We start from the raw sequence: 20,532 nt of genomic DNA on the forward strand, positions 1-20,532 counted from the left end.
TAAAGTCTTAGAGTTGTCTTAATAACTGCCTGTTGCTGAGTGAGTGGATTTCTGGCTGGGCCTTCCGTTCTAACTCTAGTATTTCATCTTCTCCAAGGCTTAGGCCTCTGACCCTGACAGGCATTATTTGAAAACGTGTTCTTCATTTGTTTCCAGCAGAACCAGGAATTATTATTTAAGACACTTATAGTGGCTTAGCACAGGGATTGACAAGCTCATTCTGGGAAGGGCAAGAAAATATCCTGCTTTGTAGACATATAGTCTCTGATGCTTGTATTCTGTATTTTTTAATAGCTCTTTAAAAATATGAAAACTATTTGCTTGAGATCTGTATAAAAGGAGGCCACTGAACTACAGTTGCTTTCCAGTTAGTAAAATACATTAAATACATTTGTGGGGGAGTTGTCTGGGTTCTGACTTTCTTTACACATTGTGTTGATGGAGAATCAACCCTTATAATGAGGATATACTAAAGACCTTGGGTACTCTTATACCCTGTAAGATACGGCCTTTGTTTCTTCTCTCCTTCTCCTCTAACATTATCCCTATTTTCAGATGAAAGCTTTTAAAATTCTTGTTTGCTTGTTTACAGTGCTGGCAACTGAACCCAGAGCTACCTGTGACTGCTGGACAGATGCCTGCCCACTGAACTCGGTCTCTAGTTTGTCCGAATTTTGGTCCTTGCATTTATGCTAATAAAAATGTCATTGTGACAGGATTCTGTCACTGATACATTGGTCATAGTAGCAAGTCATGCCCGGCCTGGGGAGAGAACCCAGGCAAGCATGTCTGCTCTGTGTTCATTTGCTTGTGTCATGGAGGATTTGGTAAAAATCTGGCTGAACAGGGAGGGCTCTTACCCAATGTTGCAGTCTTTCAGAATTGACCATTTTAATAAAACTGTGTAAGGATTTTTCTTCTGAAAACCCGTAGGAAACGAGGAAGTACATGCACAGAGGAGCCTAACCCGACCAGAAGTTTGTGGTTTCATTTGCTCAGTTTTCCTGATCTTCTGTTCCTCAGCACGCAGCACCACCAGATCTGGAGAAGTCACTGCCTTCCTTTCTAGCTGCATCCGAGCTGCCTGACCTATAGCTTCCTAGTCAGTCCTTGTCTACTATACAGATGGAAATTGGGGTGGTTCCCATCACTTTCTCATCCTTTTAGATCTTTACAAATGATTTTTGGCTCAAATGCTGTTGTGAATAGATGGACGTAGTTTCTAGGAAAGCAGTTGGGACCCACTGAATTGTGACTTTGGGAACAAAGGCATTTTGTTTAGAAAGATTGTCCCAAATTGGAGTTGGAGCTTGAAAAGGGGGCTTACAGCATCTCCTTCTTTCTCCTGTGAACTCATCGGAAAGCTGATGTTTGCTGAGTGGATGGCTGTACTCCCTGTCCAAACAGGTCTCTGTTTGCCAACTGGGAACATATTGCCGCCTCTGTGAGGCACTCCATCATGCCTTGAATGGATCCTCTTGTGTTCAGAATTTCTGAGTCAAAGAGAAGGAGAGAGAGAGCTATTTCTTTCAGGCCTCGGCATTCACTGCAGCCTCCAGGATCTCATCAGGCCCCTAGAAGCCAAACACGCAGCAGAGGCATTTCTCCAGGGCAGTGAGAAAGGAGTGTGTGGGGGGGAGCGCCACTAAAACGCCGTTCTGCTGGTCCCTTGTAGCCAGTTTTTGTAAATAAACAGGCTCTTCTGGCAAATAGAATTGTGACAATAGTTCCAATTTCTCCTCAGCAAAATAAAACTTCCTGCAGGGATCTTCCAAGGAACGGTGTGTGTCTGCTCACTTGATTCCGGCACACCCCAGAGTACAGTAGTACTTCCCACAGCATGGAATACACTTGTCGGGTACTACCGAGGAGGTGATTGGGTTTCATCATGCCTGACTAATTCTCAGGCGTGAAGGCTGACTGATAGGAAGGATTTCCTGTTGCTCCGTAACCACCCTGTATATTGCAGAGTCCAAACCTCCTGTGTACAAAAGAGTGAAGACGAAAGACATTTTCTGTTGTCACATTCTGTACTGAAGTCTATGGTAATTGTATGTTCTGGTAAACTAGTATTTACTATGTAAATTGAGATCTTGGTTTGTGGAGAAACGTAGTCATTCCTGATGGTCAGCCATCATTCTGGGTTTTAAACTTGAGAAATCTCATTGAGTGGGAAAGGAGTATTAGTCCCGTTTATAGATTATTTCTGGGAGCACAGAACAAGGTGCTTACTTAATTTTGATCTGAGTAGGCTACTAGTACCTGTTGTGCACTGGGCAAGCTTTGCTTGGCATGGTGGAGAAAACACCGGGGGCTTTCTGTAGATGTCTGCAAGATCCACAATGGTTTTATGAGTGGAAGAGGAGAGTCTCATTCAGCAATAAAATATTCTGCCTGGTCTCATCAGTGAATTCTCACTGTCGATGAGCTTAGCTGATGTAAACAGAGTTCTTGGCTCACTTCATTGACACAGCATTTACTTTTTTGGTTATCTAGTACTACCTGTACCCGGAAATGTGCAGTTCCAAAACCTTGATGGCTTGTATCTGGACTATATCTATTAGGCACGTGGAGGGAAGTCTGCTCCAGCTGTGGGGCCACGATGATGACACCAGCTAGCTGTCCAGGCAGGCTGAGCATGTGAGCACCTGATGCGTGCCAACTCATTCCCTTCAACGGTGCCAATCTTGAGAGAATGATTCTACGGGGAGGGGAGGGGGTGTTCCTCCCCCTAAATGCTCGGGACCAGAAATATTTGAAGTATCCGAGTTTTAAATACTGTGTACACCTTACTAACTGAGCATCCCTGATCTGAAAATGCAAAATCTGGAGCTTTTAAAGCATCATCAATGCTCACACATTTTTTTTTTTTTTTTAGTTTTTCGAGACAGGGTTTCTCTGCGTAGTTTTGCGCCTTTCCTGGAGCTCACTTGGTAGCCCAGGCTGGCCTCGAACTCACAGCGATCCGCCTGGCTCTGCCTCCCAAGTGCTGGGATTAAAGGCGTGCGCCACCACCGCCCGGCTTGCTCACACATTTTTAACCTTGGCACATTTTAGATTTTAGAACACTTGGGATTAGGGATCTCAACCTGTATCAATTTCTTCATTTTAGGGGGGAGACTGAGGCATAGAGACAGGTTTAGTAACGTGCCTGGGTGGAGTTTGAGGTGAAGTCTATGGGGTGTGGTCTTGCTATCTCTGCTGCCGCTGTGCCGTGGGGACTGGTCAGCCAAGACTACTGTACTTTTCTCAACCGGGACTTTATTCATCTTCCCTTGGCCCTCTGCAATGTGTACTTCGCCATAGGGTTTAGGTTTGTTGATGCTCAGAACCAAGCATTTATGAAGCTAAGATCACTTTAAGTACTCTATTCAGTAGGTGAATCAATCTTTCTGTTTTTATTATGGAAGTAAGTTTCTGCTTAGCTCATTCCCTGTCTTTTGTTATAAAGTGACTTGTGTTGCAGTTGATAGGTAGAGCTGGTCATTTTGTTTTGCTCAGAGCTAATTGGCAGTTTGATTTTGAGCTTCAAATAAATTAATCATTATAAAGTATCTGAGAGTAAAGTCAGGAGGTGTGTGTGTGTGTGTGTGTGTGTGTGTGTGTGTGTGTACATGAAGTAATATATATGGATTGTAAATTGTGCAATCATGTATTTTACATGATGATAGAATGAGAATAGAATATGTGCATAAGGTTGTGGATGTGTGCGCGTGCGCGCGTGTGTGGAGAGAGAGAGAGAGAGAGAGAGAGAGAGAGAGAGAGAGAGAGAGAGAGAGAACATTTTATAGACTGTTTTTACTACTACACAATCATATGACTATTGGATAGTGTAACTAGCCCTTCTCAAGGGACCATGAGGCTAATTGAACTTGGCTGGTGTGAGATAACTTTCTGAATTACATGTGTGGCATTCTTGTGAGCACCTGTCAAGGAAGTCTTGTGGCATCCATGCAGGGGATTAGGTTCCCAAATTGCTGTATATGGAAAACGTAAGTCAAACATTAATGTATTTCTAGGAACTCATCAGAAACTGAAGTGTGTTGTGGAATGTATTTTCTGTAATCCAGTACAAAAAAATCCATTGTAAAAAAAATAATAAAATTAGACCATAATAAATTGTGATTTTTAAAAATAATCTATAAGCATGGTATCTGAATTTGTTTTTGCAAATTTGTTGAATACAAAAAATTTCTTTAGATGTTTTACATTAAACTGATTTATTTTCAACTTTTGTCATTTGAAAGAGAAATTATAGCACAGAAAGAAGCCATCATTTTCTGCTGGAATCTTTGCTTTGAGCTTTGCTTTGATGGTTTCTAGTCTTACTTTATATCTTGGACCTGCTTATGCCCATTTGGGCCTGTTTCTGAACGACAGAGGAAAGGTAACCTCATCCACCAGCCCCACCAGCTCCAGCTCTTCAATTTCCACACAAGGCCGCTACAGTAGTGCTCTTAGCTGCTAGCTGGCCTTCCAGCTAAGTGTGGGTTTCATCTGCAGAGGCAGTCAGGATACTAATTTGCATGAAAACTGAAGAAACAGGAAGAGTTTTGTTGAGTCTTACTTGGTATTGTAGCCACTGAAAAGTAGAAATGGAAATGCTTTATGGTATTATTGATGTTTCCTCTCTAATGAGTATCAAGTAAACTAGGTTTTTTAAAAATGTTTTCCTCTTTTGATCCTTATCAGAGAATTTTACACAACCTTGGGTACATAGGTATTTAAACCAGGGATACAAACCAGACATTAACTGGTAAGAAATTATTTAAAGAATTCTTCGGTGTGCATATAATTTTACCATTTAAGACAAGTAAATGTGTATATTAATGAAATAGATATACTTTTTTTCCAAACAAAGAATTAGGCTGGCTGAATATTTGATACTGCCTTGTATATAAGTAGTTGATTGGTACTTTTATTTAAATACATAGTACAGAATGGCAGAAATGTGTTTAGAGCCAATAAAGAAATGGTTGAAAATTCTGTTCTATTCCCAAACCATAATTTACTAACATTTTCAAAGTGAAGCTCAAATCAACAATCCAAACAAGGGTTTTAAAAATCAAGTGTGCTAAGCCCGTGCAGTCCAGACATATGCTGATTCCATACTCATATGCTGAAGGTTTTTGGTAGGAAAATATAAAGTCTTTTCCCCATAATTAGACCATTGTGTTCCTAGAATAGCAGAAAACTGTTCATTCATTGAGCTCACCACAGTTCTTCATCTGCTTTAGTTTCCGGTCTGAGCCTGGGCGTTCCAGGCAGTGTTGTTGGCATTGGTTGGCATGATGGCATGCCCCGGGCAAAGCTGGGATTCAGAGCAAGGCCGCAGTGCAGTACATGATGCTGTATGGGCAGGCACTGCCAGAAACATCCAGGACTCATTGTTTGAGTTCAGATTAATTTTTGGGAACAAAACATTTGAAAGCCTTTTATTCCGCCAGTTTGTTTTACTCCCGCGTTCATTCATACCACCCCCCAACCCCCCACAGTGTCTCGCCCCACCATGAGAGACACTGGGAAATAAGCAGTGCAGTCTGCAAGGGGAGAAGAGTGGCTTGAAACACACACACACACACACACACACACACACACACACAGTTTGTGTGTGAGAGAGTGAGTTTACCATTGCTTCAGTCTGCCTTTGTTTACCAGATTTTGATAGGCTGTACCTCCTCAGATCTATAAATTATTTTACCATATTGAATTTAGTAAAATTGAAACACTACTAGCTTAGCAGAACCCCAGCATTCACGGGTTCTACCCTGTGCCCTTGTCTTTAAGGACAAGACTTGGTTTTAGCTCCCTTTGAAGCCTGTCTGCTTTGGAGAACTTGGCTTTCCTGTGGCTGACATTACTAAGAACACTGTGATGTGGGCTCTGGGACAAAGAGAAGCAGAGTGCAGTGGAGCACAGATTCAGAGAATCTGAAGGGCAGGAGTAGCTGAACTAGGTGACTGTGCTGTCCTAGGCTAGGTGCACATAGTGTCCACCCTCAGACAGAGCGGCAGCCTCAGTGATACCTTTCTCAGAAAACCAGATAGAAAGAGATCAAGAAAGACACTTTGAATTGACATACTGGCCTCAGCACAACACACATGCATGCGTATAGAACCACGTGAGTACATCAGTACATCCCACAGACACACACTTGCATGCATATAGAACCATGTGAGTACATCAATACATCCCACAGACACACACTTGCATGTGTATAGAACCACGTGAGTACATCAATACATCCCACAGACACACACTTGCATGTGTATAGAACCACGTGAGTACATCAATACATCCCACAGACACACACTTGCATGTGTATAGAACCACGTGAGTACATCAGTACATCCCACAGACACACACTTGCATGTGTATAGAACCACGTGAGTACATCAATACATCCCATAGACACACACTTGCATGCTCATATACACATGCTCAAATAATTTTCTGAAAGATTTTTAGCCTGTCTGTTTTGCACTTAGGCTCATAGTATTTTGTATTGAACAAGGAGCTAATCATCATAGAAAGAAATGCAATAACTGCACAGACTTCTTAATATAGTGCTTAGTATTTTATATTATATAAAATCTTCTTCTGTTGCTATGGAAGTACAGTAATTGATTTATTATGAGGAATGCTAGAGAACTATTTTTAGACAAATTATACTCATCTCTGTTAGTTGAGGTATATTAAATTAAATATCCATTAACAGGACAAAATTTATGGCTCTCTACTAATGTTTTGTTATTTTTTTCTTCTCTATTTTAAAATATCCTGAAATTAAGACTCAGCTTATTGGGCTTAAAGGAACTACAAATAAACTCTACTTACAGGCTTCTGAATGTGCTCATTTTTATAATGTCCCTGTAGTTTGCTGTTCTTTTGTGCATGCATTGTTGTATGTGTGATGTGTGAATGTGTGTGCGTGTGTATCGTGTGACGTTTGTGTGGAGGTGGAAGAACAGCTTTCAGGTGTCCGCCCTGACCTCTCCATGTTGTTTAGAGACAAGGTCTTTTTGCCATCACAGCAGCCAGGCTGTCTAGCCCCAAAGCTCCGGAGACTCTCTGGTGTCTACCCTGCATCTTCCTTAGGAGCTGTGGCTCCAGCTCTTATGTGGGCTCCAGGGAATCCAGACTAGGGTCATCGGGCAAGTGCTGTATCCACCGAGCTGTCTCCCGGTCCGCAGGTTATTGTGTTCTTCCTTGTTGCTCATCCCTCTGAACTGATACAGTAATGTCTGTATCAAAACTAGGGGGGCATTTGGTCATGTTGGGGTGGAGGGATAGATGGATAATTTATGAAAAAAGAGCGGACCTAGGAGTCTGGTAGTCAACATGAGGGCCTCAAATTCTGATATGACGAGCACCCGAGTGTGATAGCAGGAAGCGTTTTAGGGAGTAACAGCCGACAGCGCTTTTCTAGAATCTGTGGAACTAAGTGAGGCCTGTGCTTTCAGAAGCTGGTCACCCAGCGGAACCATGGAAACCACTGGGTTCCTTTTCCCCCCAGCAAAACTGGATGGCAGTCGTGCCTCAGTCCCCAAGTGCTGGCGTTGCCGGCTTGAGTCTCCATGCCTGCCTTGTGGGGCTGGCTGTTGAGAGGGAAGCTGCAACCGATTGGGAAGAATTGTTTCTGAGGTCTAGGGAACAGTGTGCCGGGATGGGAAAGTGCCTTCTGTGCAGCCACAGAACTGCGTCAGGCATCCTGTCACTGAGAAGGTGGCTCGTCAGCTCCCTAGGCCTTTCCGGCCTTGCCCCGCAACACCACGTTTAGCTGGAGGTATGCACCTGACTTCAGGCACTGAGGAGATGCAGAGTCCAGCCTGCTTGCTAGTGCTCATCATTGTGCAGTCCTCAGTCAGCTCCACCCCTTTCACGCTCAGACCATGAAGCCCTGGCTGTGTAAACATGGTCTGACTAGAGGAACTCTCATTTTCTTGCTAGCTTATTCTGTGTGGCTGAGGAAAGGCCGAAATGCAAATTACATACGACTGGTCCTCTCCAAGCCCATTATTAGCAGGTCATGCCCAGCGGGCAGCTCAGAGAATGTTTATTAGCAAGCGAAACGCCTTTGTAAAATTTAAGTTCATTTTAGAAAGTTCCTGGGCCTTGGTTGAAGGACGGCTCCCATTGGTGACAGTGGTGCTTGTATGTAAACAAAGCATGGGCTTTTTTTTGGGGGGTGGTGGTGTTCTTTTTCGGTTTTTCAAGACAGGGTTTCCCTATTGTAACCCTGGCTGTCCTAGAACTCGCTTTGTAGACCAGGCTGGCCTTGAACTCACAGTGATCCGAGAGCTGGGATTAAAGGCGTTCCCCACTATCATTGGCCTCCCTCTTTTGATACAAGGTTTCATATAACCCTTGCTGGCCTGGAACTTGCTAAGTAGTCAAGTAACCTTGAATTCTAGGCTTCTTGTGTCTGCCCCGAGTGCTGGGATTACAGGAATGGCCTTCCGTGCCTTGTGTCTGCAGTCCTGGGGTGAAAGCCAGGCTTCTTCAGCTCGGCAGGCGTTCTCCAAGTGAGCCACAGCCCTGCGCCTGCTTCCCTGTGTAACTCTTCCCGAGAGTGGAGGAAGCTGGGGGAGAGAAGGACAGCACCTCCCTCCAGAGCCCCAAACACACAGGGCCATCGGGGGCTCTGCTCTCACGATGGCCTAGCATAGCTCTCCTGAGTTGCCCTACGATGAACAGTCTGTCTTTTTGATTCTCTACTCCCCAAATTATAAACTTGAATAGTATTCTTTAACAACATTGTTTGTACTTTATCTCATGATGTGATTCGAATGTAATTTAAATTCCCTTACTTGGTAGGGGCAATGCTGGGAAGTTTTTTACATTGTGTGAGATCACTAGAGAGTTCCGCTAGGAATTCTGGGCACCCGTTTCTTCCCGCCTTTCCCAGAGACCTCCCTTGAATGTGCCGTTAGCGGAACAGTGAATGGTCCTTTACACTGCATGGTGTATGGGGAGCGTCTTTCTACCTGATAGCTCAGCTGGCAGCAGACAAAACATCCTGGGAAGGGCTGGCTCTAAACTGGGGCTCACAAGTCTGATCTCTAGTACTCACATAGATGATGGGTAGGCATGGCCGCCCACTTGTAACCCCAGCATTTGGACAGTGGAGGTAGGGAATCCCCATGGCAAGTGGGCAAGCTAGACTAGTTGAGTCATCAAGTGAGAGACTGTAACTCAGTATTTGAGGGGGAGAGCGGTTAGGCAATACCAGTCTCTGGCTTCCACATGTGTGTGCCCACACAGCCATATGTACCGTGTTGCGCACATCCCTGATGCAAGGACAGATGGACATACACTCACACTTGGGCATGGCTTGGAAATGCTTTTGTCTCAGTTGTGGTTTGTACTCATAGGGATTGTAGATGTGAAGTATCCATCAGAAACCCTTCCTCAGTATTACTGAGTTGCGTTTGTGCCACTCTTCAGAGTTGAAGCTTACCGGGTCCTGGCTCACATATAAACAGGTACATCCGTGGACATATTCCGTCCCCCGTCTACCACGGAAGACCAACCCAGGAAGTCTGAATTTCAGTACTGTTGACAACCACAACTGATAAGGTGGTGCCAGATGTTTTGCCTGCATAGTGCAGGTGAATCTTGTTCCTAACTCAGATTCAGAGAGCATGAAGAGCAGGGCCCCAAGATCTCAGGAACCAACTTGATTCAGGTTGGAAGTGAGAATGAACTGTCTTTCATTTTTCCAAAAATCAACCTGTACCTTTTCACTTGGGTCTTCTACCTTACTCTTTCATCATTTTTGTTGCATAGACACACCAAGAACATCTGCTTGAGACATCTGGACTGTAAGCCCAGTCCATGCTGTGATACAGTGTCTGTCACAAACCTCAGGGCAAAAGCAGGGCTCCAAAGGGCCCTTCCTTCCTTGCATGGCTCTCTGCCCCCGTGCCTGGCTCATTTTGCAGTCCTTTCCCCCACAGTTAGGAGTGGAAATGCTCCTCTTTAATGTCACTGTACCCTTGGCTTCCTGCATAGCCTGACCCTCACATTGGGTGTAACAAAGGTGTGCTGAATTCAACAGAGCGTCAAAGAGAGTTTGAAAAACGAGTTCAAGATTGGGTTACAGGCCCCTGCCTGGGACCTGATCTCTTTGACAGTCTTGAAGCTTTGTGTCTGTAGTTCTGAATTTAAATCGGCTCTTTCAAACCTGTGTTAACACAGTACGCATTGCAGTGAACAGCTCACCGACTCTCTTACCATTCACTGCCAGTGTGAGGGAGGGTTTTAAATGTTCCTCAACTACCTTGAGAGTAATTGCTACCCTGCAGCACCAAAGCTGTTTGCCTCTTTAAAAAAAAAAAGCTGAGCCTTGTGTGGTAGTTGCTTATTTTTATGGATCTCTTGTGGAATCTGGGTGACTGTTCTTTCCACATCTTGCATAATAAATGTTTATTGAATTGAAATCAATAAAATATTAACTAATGTATTATAGTAGTGCATATTCACACAGAAACTATATAGATTATTCTAAAACACTGAAGTCTAAGCCACTTGGTAAAAAGTTTTTTAGATAGATGTCTTGAGTTTATTTAAGCTAAAGGAAGTTGGGATTTGAGCTCCAAGTCTTAATGTGAGAGCTAAACCCTGGTCTTTTGTTGCCTTTGAACTTGTTTTGCAACTCAATTATTAGAGGAGTCCTTTGAAAGAAAACCTAGGTTTTAAACTGACAGCAGGTGACCATGAATCCTGAGCCCCGTCTTCTGAGAAGAGAAGATGGTAGACAGACCCTGGACCCTGAGCCCTGTCTTCTGAGAAGAGAAGATGGTAGTGACATGTATCTGAATTCCCTGCCCAGCTCTGTGTTAGTTCTTGGTAGTGATTTACTTCGGGAGGAAGCTCTGGGAAGGATTTACTGTTATGGTCATTTCCTTTTAAGGACAGTGGTTGAGCCAGAGCAAGAATTTTTGTCCTAAAGACAATGTTTTTTGTCCTAAAGACAATGTTCAGTGCAGGAGATCCACTTTCAGGAAGCAAGGGCTGGCCCTTTCACACATCCAGCTATCCTAGCACACTGAGAAGGTTGGGCACACCCAACTCTTGAAGGTTTCCTAGAAACTAGACCAAGGTACAGGGAATTTGGGGAGAGAGGAACTTATGATTAGGGATATGGGGATAGATACCAAAATGAAGGGAAGCAACCACTTTTTCTCTTTTTGTTTCTTGCTATCTAAGTTGTAATTTACATATTTATATATTTAATCTACTTAAAACAGGATATAATTTTGCAGCTAAAAGATAGAAATATTGGGAGAAAAAAAGATGTGAAGGGCAAAACAGGTTACTTGCCGTCTTGGCTTTTATGGCCAGTAATTCTGCTGGAATCCTTTGTTCACATCATGTGCTCCTCTCTTAGATGCAGGGTTAAAGTTGCCGAGTCAGCTCTTTTTGCAGAGGGGCTGTTGAGTCCCACTATCCTGTCCTCAGGACGACCCTTGGAATTAGCAGGAGCTCTCCTTTTGGGGGGGAGGCACTGTAGCAGCAGAGGCCAGACACAAACACAAGCTTCCGGAAGGATAGGGCTATGTTCTGCAAGTCAACTTTTGGTCTTTGGGAATGTATGTTAGAGCGAGCAGTATGCCTTCATTTTGCTGGTCAGTGCCTAGCTTCTGAGTGATGCTCTGAGGGGACATGAGTATGCGTCAGTGTTGGAGGCCTTGTTTTCATATCTGTGTGCCCATCCTGAAGCCCTTAGCTGCTGTAAATGGGATGTATTTACCCATCTCTCATAGCAGTGTTTGGAAATGGCATTGTCCCAATATGCGCTGTCTTCTATGTTCAGTTCTGTTGTCTTACCTGTCATTGGTTATATGAATAATGTTTTATTATTAATATTACTGCTTTTCAGTGAGGTGAATGCATGTATGTTATTTTTAGTTTCTTGGCATGTACCTCGTCACTGTGTTATGTAGCCACCACCTCTAGTTTTAGAACGTTTTCATCTCTGCAGAAGGAACTCTACCTATTGGGCAGGTGTTCTTTAACCCTCCGGTCCTCCTCCGTTTCCCTCACCCTGTCCCTACTCTTGACACCCATCAGTCAGTTCTGCCTGTGTGGATTGATTATTTTTGTTATTACTTATATACTGGAGATGGAACCCAGAGCCTCGTACATGGTCAGCAGGCAGTCACTCACTGAACTATAACCAGTGTCCCTCTGTGGATTGATTTTTCTCTCTCATGTTTCTTGTAATTAGAATCACATATAGTATGACAGTGGTGACTTTAATGTTTCCAAGGTTCAGCCACTCATGAGTGGCAGTGCTGATTCCTTTTTATAGATGATGCTATTGCATTGTTTGGACACCACACATTTTACTGGCCTATTCATCCCCCAGCAGATATTTTGGTTATGCCTCTTCTGAGCAGTGCTCCTGTGAGCATGCCCATGCATGTATTTACTTGAATACCTGCTTTAGTTTTTTTGGAGTATATAATCAGCAGGGGAATCCATAAACATGTTAGCTAGCTCTGGCTGGCTGGCTTGGAACTCACCGTGTAAACCAAGTTAGCTCCTAGTAGACATCAGGTCCTAAGATAGTGGTGTTTTTAACATTAAGAGGAAGTAGTGTTCAGCTCTCACTTTGGTTCTCCTCAGCAATATACGAAGTTCTAGTTTCTCTGTACCAACGCACATCCTCTCCACCCCATCTGTGTTACCATGGCTGTTGCTGGGGTGTCAGGAGGCATCCTACTAGGGTTTGAGCTGAACCCTCTCCTGACTGACGATGCTAAGCCATTTTCAGGTGCTGCTTGTGACTTATAATTCTTCTGAGAAATGTCTGCTCAGTTCCTCTGCCCATCTTTGAGTTAGGTGGTGTTTTTTTTTTCTCCTTTTCTGTTGATGTGTAAGAATTCTTTATATTCTAGAGAGAAGTCTCTGATCAGATGGAATTTGCATTTTGCCCATTCTCCAGTTTTTGTTTTCTTGGCGCTGACTAATGCATAAAGGTTTGAATTTTGATGGAGTTCAGTGTCTCTTCTGTCCCTTGTACCTGTGGTATCTGTCATGCCTGACTCACTTCAGTACAGTCATGAAGACCAAGTCCCATTTTCATCCATGAAAACTAGGTCCATGACCTGATAGTCAATAGTCAATAGTCACTAATAAAGTAGTGGAGAGAGCCTGATCCCTAGATGATGAAGAAAGCAAGCCTGTGCTTCTTAGGGAGGGATGAGAGTGGAATGCGGCGGGCATTCCCAAACACAGATGGTCAGGCAGAGATGGCAAACTCCCTGGAGGCTGGTGTTGAGGAGGACAGTCCGCTCACACTGCCACTGTGCAAGAGACTTGCTTCCTTTAGCTTACGGGGGCCGGGATCACTTCAGGAGCTAGCGTAACCCTGAGGTTCCACAACACAGTTGCATTTGAGAAGCCATTGTAGTGTGTCTGAAATGGCCTTGCAATGGCTTTGATGATGGTGTTAGGAGGAAGAAAGGCCAAGTATGTGGAAGTTGTTTAGCATCTCCTGATGTGAAGGCCAGGAAGAAAACTTTTCTGGGTGTAAATCGCTTGCCCTATACTCCTTAGCATTGGCACAAATGGCTTTACCAGTTTTCAGGGTTACACTTGGGGTTAAGAGACCATTATTAACTTGGTATACATTGTGATAATTAAAAATCCATCCCTCACCAGGTGGTGGCAGCACACACCTTTAATCCCAGCACTCAGGAGGCAGAGGCAAGAGAATCTCTGTGAGTTCAAGGCCAGCCTGCTCTACAGAGTGAGTTCCAGGGCAGCGGGACTATACAAAGAAAGCCTGTCTTGAACCCCTACACTCCCCCCATCCAAAAGCCATACTTCATTGGCTTGCAGAACTGTGAAACATTTGATATTTTGCCAACAGGAAGAGTTGCCCATTAAGTAAATAGTGTACAGTGTATACACTTCTTGACTTTATGTATTATAAGGACATAAGGTATTTTAAGAACGTATTCCATATAATTTAATAACAAAAAAGACAATGCAATAAATAGCAGTCCAGAAGGGTCCTGGACTGAAGAGATGACTTAGTGGTTAAGAGCTACTGGTTGCTTTTCCAGAGGACCTGGGTTCAAGTCTCAGCATCTGCTGGTTGGCTCACAACCATCTGTAACTCGAGTCCTAGGAGATTCTTGGATACTGCACACATGTAGTACACAGACATAGATGTAGGCAAAATATACACATAAAATTTAAAAAAAGGTTTTAAAACATTATCAAAAGCCTTGTGAAATAGTAATGAGATATGTACTCATTATGTTCATGCTACTTTTGCAGGTATTAATGAATTTAATCTTTAAGCCTGACCTTATGAAGTAGCCATTCTATTTTCACTTATAGCTGTTAAGAAGTGAGACTCAGAGAGGCCAAATGAGTTCATTGTTCAAGGGCACACAGGTATGAGACCAGGGGAAGTTCCTGCTCCTAGAACTGGTTCTGTGGAGCTAAGTGCATTGATCTTTGGATTTCAAAGAAAGTACAGTTCTTTTTAAATGAATCAGTTCAAATGAGGGTTCAAAGGAAATTCCCATGTCTTGATGGCTGTGCTAAAGATGTTGAAGCTGGTGAGGAGGATGGACTTAGAAACCAACACCTTTAGTGGTTGCCCTATAAGTTTAATTCCAATTAAAAATAAAATGGTGTCATACAGTGATCCTTTGTTTTGGTAACGGGGGCATGGTAGGTTTCAGGGTTTTGAAGATGCTAAGCCTGTGCTCCACCACTGAGCTGTGATGCACGCCACCCTCTTTTTGCTTTTGGTGACAAACACACATGAGACCACTGGGTTTGTGAGTGTAGTGATGCTCAGAGTTCAGTCCATGAACTTGCAGTGAACACTCATTTGAAATTTCTGTGATGCCTGACCTGCTCAAGCCTTCCCACCCCACCGTGTCCTCTTCTGTCATGGTTGCAACACTGTGATGTGAAAAGTGCATTATGCTTCCTTGTAAATGCAGTGATTGGGTGACAGCATCGGCTCCTTTTGCCAAGTAAAGTGGTGTAGTATTTGGGATTTTGTCCAGCTGTGCTGTTTTCACTGTCAGCAGCCCCACACCCACCAGGAGAAAGTCAATAAACAACACAGCCTTTGGAGCCGGGAAGTGTCATCTCACAGTGAAACCCGTAGATCTGGGTCCCATTAGGGGAGCATGGCTGAGTCCATATGAGAGCTAGCTGTGGGAAGTCAGTTCTAAGGCTCCTTCACTTGGAGGGAAGTGGCTGAATTGTAGGATCCTTGTAAGGGTGCCAAGTTGTTTTTGGTATGTGGCAGTTAGTTTGTGATGAAACATTAACCCAAACTCCGTTTTAGGTAACTGTTAACCTTGTCATTCATTAGATGGCCTTAATCATGTGATTAGCATTCATTGGTAGAGTGCTTAGAAAGCATGCACAAAACTCTCCTAGGATCTCAGTGTTGCATAAAACTGGGCATGGTGGGAGTTCCAGAGCAGCCTGGACAACATGAGACCCTGTCTCCAAACAAGTAGTTCAGGGGAGGGGAGACAACAACAAAACATTCATTGAATTAACTGTTAGTTTATTGTGTTCTTGAAAAAGTAGAAATTTCTTCAGCATGAAACTCTTAATGTTACCTAATTTTAGAATATGATCTATTTTTTCTCTCACTTAATGAGAGACAGACAAAATAGTTGATTGATTTTGTTGTTTATGATATTGGGTGTTAAACTTAGGATCTTAATACATATTAAACAAGTGTTCTACCACTCAGCCATACCCCAAGCTCTTTAAAAAAATACCCCAGCTTTTTGTTTTCAAGTAGGGTTTAATGAAGTTGCCCAGGCAGGCCTTGAGCTTGTGATTTTTCCTGCCTTAGCTGCTCAGCTAGCTGGATATAGGACTGTACTACCAGGTCCAGCAGGTTTGGAGTGTTTTAAAGATTTTATACCTTTTATATTAATGGAAGGTTATAATAAATTATTGAAAATAAAAAATCACACAAAAAAAAAATCACATGAAATCTTAAATCCAAAGCCTACAGGAGCTTTTGAACCTAAAAATTTTCACTTCAAAAATGTGTTTATGTATATTAATTACAATATACTTTTTTAAAAGGTAGAGTTGGAGTTTGTTAGGAGATTTGAACTATTCTAATATATCTTTTAAAGCCAAGAGGAAAAGTCTTTTGTTCCATTCTGTTAGCCTGGCTTTAACAGAATAGTTTTGGTCTATGGAATTTCTGGCCTTTAGGGAGTTGTTAAATATTAATAGAGATGGTTATAACCTCCTTGTTGTTGCTGGTTTTGTTTGTTTCCTTGACTTGTATAGCCAGGAAATTATTTCACCCATGGTTTTAAGTAGTTATGGCATGTTAAAAATCTCAGTGATTACATTGAATGATGTGTGTCTCTTCATGTATTAATATTTTGCTTTTATAACTTTCAGGACCTGCTGAAGTTCCCATGATGTCACCCAATGGGTCCATTCCTCCCATCCATGTGCCTCCAGGTTATATCTCACAGGTATGACAGTTGACTGGCATCTGCACTCACTAGTACACTGCTATTTTTCCATCAAAATACATGTCAAGGCTTAACACATACCCTTTGTGAGTTAATTTAGTCACACTGACGCTAGGATTGACCTTGTTGCTTTCTGTTGCTGTAGTAAAAACACCTACCAAAGCAACTTGGGAAGGAAACTGGTTTATTTTAGCCTACAAGTTACAGTCCATCATGGAGGGAAGCCAAGGCACAGGAACTCAAGGAAGGGACCAAAGCAGAACCATAAAAGCATACTACTAACTGGCTTGCTCCCAGCCTCACAATTCAGCTATCTTTCTTATACATCCTACGACTGCTAGCTTAGGGTTTGGTACCTCCCACAGTGAGCTGGGCACTCCTGCATCAGTCAATAATCAGAAATGGTCCCACAGACACAGACACGCCATAGGCCAGCTAATGGAGGCAGTTCTTCTGCTGAGACCTCGTCTTCTACATGTGTCAAGTCGACAGCAAGTGTAACCAGGAGGGAGTGCTGTCACTGTGTGGCATTGCTCAGTACTTCCCAGGTTTTGCCACCTGAAGTACCAGAGTCAGTGAGAGAGAGACAGAAGGGTGGCAGGCCGCCAACTGTAAGTTCAGCACACACCTAATGTCTGTATGAAGGCCTCTGTGAAACCCCCTGTTTTAAACTTTTCCTCCCATCTCTCCTATGACTCAGTTAGCTCAGGTTGAACACACCATATAGCCCAGGATAGCTTTGAACTCCCGATCTTCCTCTCCTGATCCTCTTGGCTGCACCTCTTGATGCAGGGTTACAGGTGTACACTACCACATCCAGCTCAAGACAAAAGTTTTAAAGGATAAAATTTTACTCCTGTGCCTGGATAAGAGGTAGAGGTTTAGAAGTTAGAGGTTTACAGTGCCTGGGGAGTGTGGGGTGCCTGACAGCCAGGGGCTGTCTGTATATTTTGAGTTTTTGTTCAAGGCTCAGCCAATCCTTCTGTCTCACCATTTCTCACTAACTAAACATTTTTCTTCATTTTTGCCTCCTTGTTGGTTATTCTTAACTGTAAGAACATCATACATACATTGGAAAAATAGGGAGAAAACTTGAGAAGAATAGGAAAATACAGTTTTACTCAGAGATGATAATCACTGTTAGTACTTTTTTGGGGCCTATTCCACATACCCCTCCTCTTTTTAAAAATGTTCCTTGGTACCTGCCTATACCTTAAAAATATTTAAAAATCAGTAATTTTCCATTATTAATATTTTTGGGGTTTTTTGGTTTTATTGGCACCTACTTAGGAAAATTGTTGAAGCTCAGGCAAGAATCAACGAAGATTTATCTTTCTTTGATGTGAAAACCAGCCATTTCTTCACCGTGCAAGGCATACCACAAGCACTCTGATTTCATTTTTTTCCACCCTTACTTTCGTGTGAGCCGACTGGACGTTTTTCAAGTTGCCAGGTTGTTGGCCAGTTTTTCAACTGTTATAAATAAATGGCTTGTTTTACACAAGTCTCTGTACATAAGACTCACAAGAGGAAGAAAGGGTACAGACCAGACTCTTGACGGGGGTGGCGTGATGGATGACATTCACATCACCAGTCGCTCAATGGAAAGGAAGAAGGAATGTCAGGGTTCTATTCTGTCCCCTGCACATTTATTTTGAGAAAGTGTTTCAGCCCATTGAACACAGTATGGTTCTCACCATTATGACAGCCAAAATAACGCCTCCCTTTATGCTAAAGGCCATTAAGGAATGCAAGTTAAAATTGGACACTCTAACGGGGGAGAAGCTGTGCTTCATAGTTTGCCTGCTCTTGCTAGTGATGTTGCTGTTGTTATAGTAAATGCAGAGTATTTGTGGGGAATCCTAGGAGAGAGAAGAGAGACATTTTCTACCTTAGGATATTTCTGATTCTGAAGAACTTCAATTAAAGTCGAAAGGGTAAAAGCAGGGCTGTAAACTGATGATTGAAGTACATTGACAGTCCTTCCCAGCTGACAGTTCTGCTAGAGAATGTGAGAAGATTCTGGAAGTATATAGTAAGGATGGAATAATTGTGATTGAGGATTGGAAGGGAAGAGGAGGACACGGTTGTGAGGCTTGTGACCACCTGTGTGTGGTAGACTGTTTTTCAGGGCCTGGAGTTGAAGTCAGGAACGCAAGATCTTGCCAATAAGTTCCCCTTCACTGGGGAGCTGTGTCAGGTGGGCTTTGGAGCACAGGGCGTGCCAAGAGTTTCTTAACCTTCAGCAGTAGGTTGTATCTTTAACAGAATGTCATGGGGAAATGTCGGAGAAAAACAGGTTGTTGTTAGTATGAAAAAAATTCAATTTAAAAGGCAATAGAATGTATGTTCATCTTCCATAGCTGGACAAATTCCCCACTTACAGGAACAAGGAGGGTGGAACCTAGGAAAAAACATCTGGGGAAACTTGTCATCAGCAAGAGATCTAAGGAGCAAGAAACATAGTTGTGAAGCTGTGGGAAGAGAGTGCAAGAGTCAGGGTTTCTGGTGCTGTCGTGAGACGCCATGACCAAAACCAAGCTGGAGAGTAAATGGGTTTATTTGACTTACATGTCTGTGTTACTGTTCATTACCAAAAGGAAGTCAAAACGGGGACTCAAATAGAGCAGAATCCTGGAGGCAGGAACTGAAGCAGAGGCCATTGGAGGGGTGCTGCTTACTGGCTTGCTCCTCATGGCTTGCTCAGCCTGCTTTCTTAAAGACCCAGGACCAGCAGCCCAGGGATGGCCCCAAACAATGGTCTGGGCCCTCCCCTGTGATCACTAATTAGGAAAATGCCCTACGGCCTGATCCTGTGGCAGCATTTTCTCAACTGGGCTTCCCTCCTTTCAGATAACTCTAGTTTATGTGTCAAGTTGACATAAGATCAGCCAGTATAGAAAGAATCATAAAAACAAAGAGAAGTCCCACTGTAGCTGGATGTTTGTCAGGAGTGCCTAGAACCCGTCAGTTCTGTGTTCTCCCCAGTGTCCAGTCCTGAAGCATGCGTGGGTGTCTTACTCAGCTCTGGAACCCACTTAAAATTAGAGTTGTATAGCTAGGTAGGTGGGACAATTGCCACTCAGCCTTGTTCACCCTCATGGTGTTCTGTCAGCCACATTGCAGCATGGTAAAAATCTGTCTGTAGACGATAACTTTTCATCTCTTAATTGTGTGTATTTGTGCTCATTATTTTGTCATTGTAAATACTTAGGAGCTCTTGTTTGTGTAGTAGTTCAGCCACCCTTTCTGGCCCGGTGGCCTTCCTGGTAGAGGTGGTCCTTTAAGAAACAGCCATTCTGGAACACCAAAGGGTGTAATACATTTTATATTATGATACACACACACACACACACACACACACACACACACACACACACACACATATGTCCCCAAGAACTATCACTACTTCATGTGGATTGTAGCTTAAGACACAGGGCCCTGGCTGCCATACAGTAGGCTCTTAGTGAGTGTATAAATGAAGCTTGGGCCTGGGGAGGTACTCAGTTGGTAAGATGCATACTGCATATCACTTGGGCCAGTGGCATACTTCACAGATGGTGATGATGGCTCTGGAAGAGTATGTTCTCCAGGGATCTTGTGCTGACTTAGTTTTCATATATACCCTCTGTGTTACTCATACAGTAGAACTGCCTCGCATTGCCTTTCTCAGAACACAGCCATTTGTTTTTAAGAAAAAGTTTTTCATTCATTTTACACACCAAAGATTCCCCTCTTCCTTCCTCCCCCTACAACCCCCCCCCCATTCCCCCTACAAGAAAGCAATACCTCCTGTGGGGAGACACGACCAAGTCCTTCCCCCTGCCTCGAGGCTGCACAAGGTGTCCTGTCACAGGTAGTGGGCTCCAAAAAGCTCGCTCATGCACCAGGGATGGATTCTGATTCTACCGCCAGCTCCCCCCACCCCTAAGCAGATCAAGCTACACAACTGTCTGGCCATGCAGAGGGCCTAGTCCAGTCCCATGCAGGCTCCACAGCTGTTGGTCCAACTTTCATGAGTTCCCACTAGTTT

At 43.4% G+C, this 20,532-nt stretch overlaps 1 protein-coding gene across 9 annotated transcripts in view; it reads left to right on the forward strand.

The window, feature by feature from the left end:
- Fndc3b (fibronectin type III domain containing 3B) overlaps positions 1-20,532 on the forward strand; it is a 305,735-nt gene that overhangs the window by 142,355 nt on the left and 142,848 nt on the right. For all 9 annotated transcript variants that reach the window (XM_076573956.1, XM_076573957.1, XM_076573959.1 and 6 more), the window contains one exon: positions 16,423-16,499. In XM_076573956.1, the coding sequence (XP_076430071.1) occupies positions 16,423-16,499 (77 nt within the window). The remainder of the gene's footprint in view (positions 1-16,422; positions 16,500-20,532) is intronic.

The sequence above is a fragment of the Peromyscus maniculatus genome, chromosome 6, assembly GCF_049852395.1.
Source record: "Peromyscus maniculatus bairdii isolate BWxNUB_F1_BW_parent chromosome 6, HU_Pman_BW_mat_3.1, whole genome shotgun sequence".
Taxonomy (NCBI): Eukaryota; Metazoa; Chordata; class Mammalia; order Rodentia; family Cricetidae; genus Peromyscus; species Peromyscus maniculatus.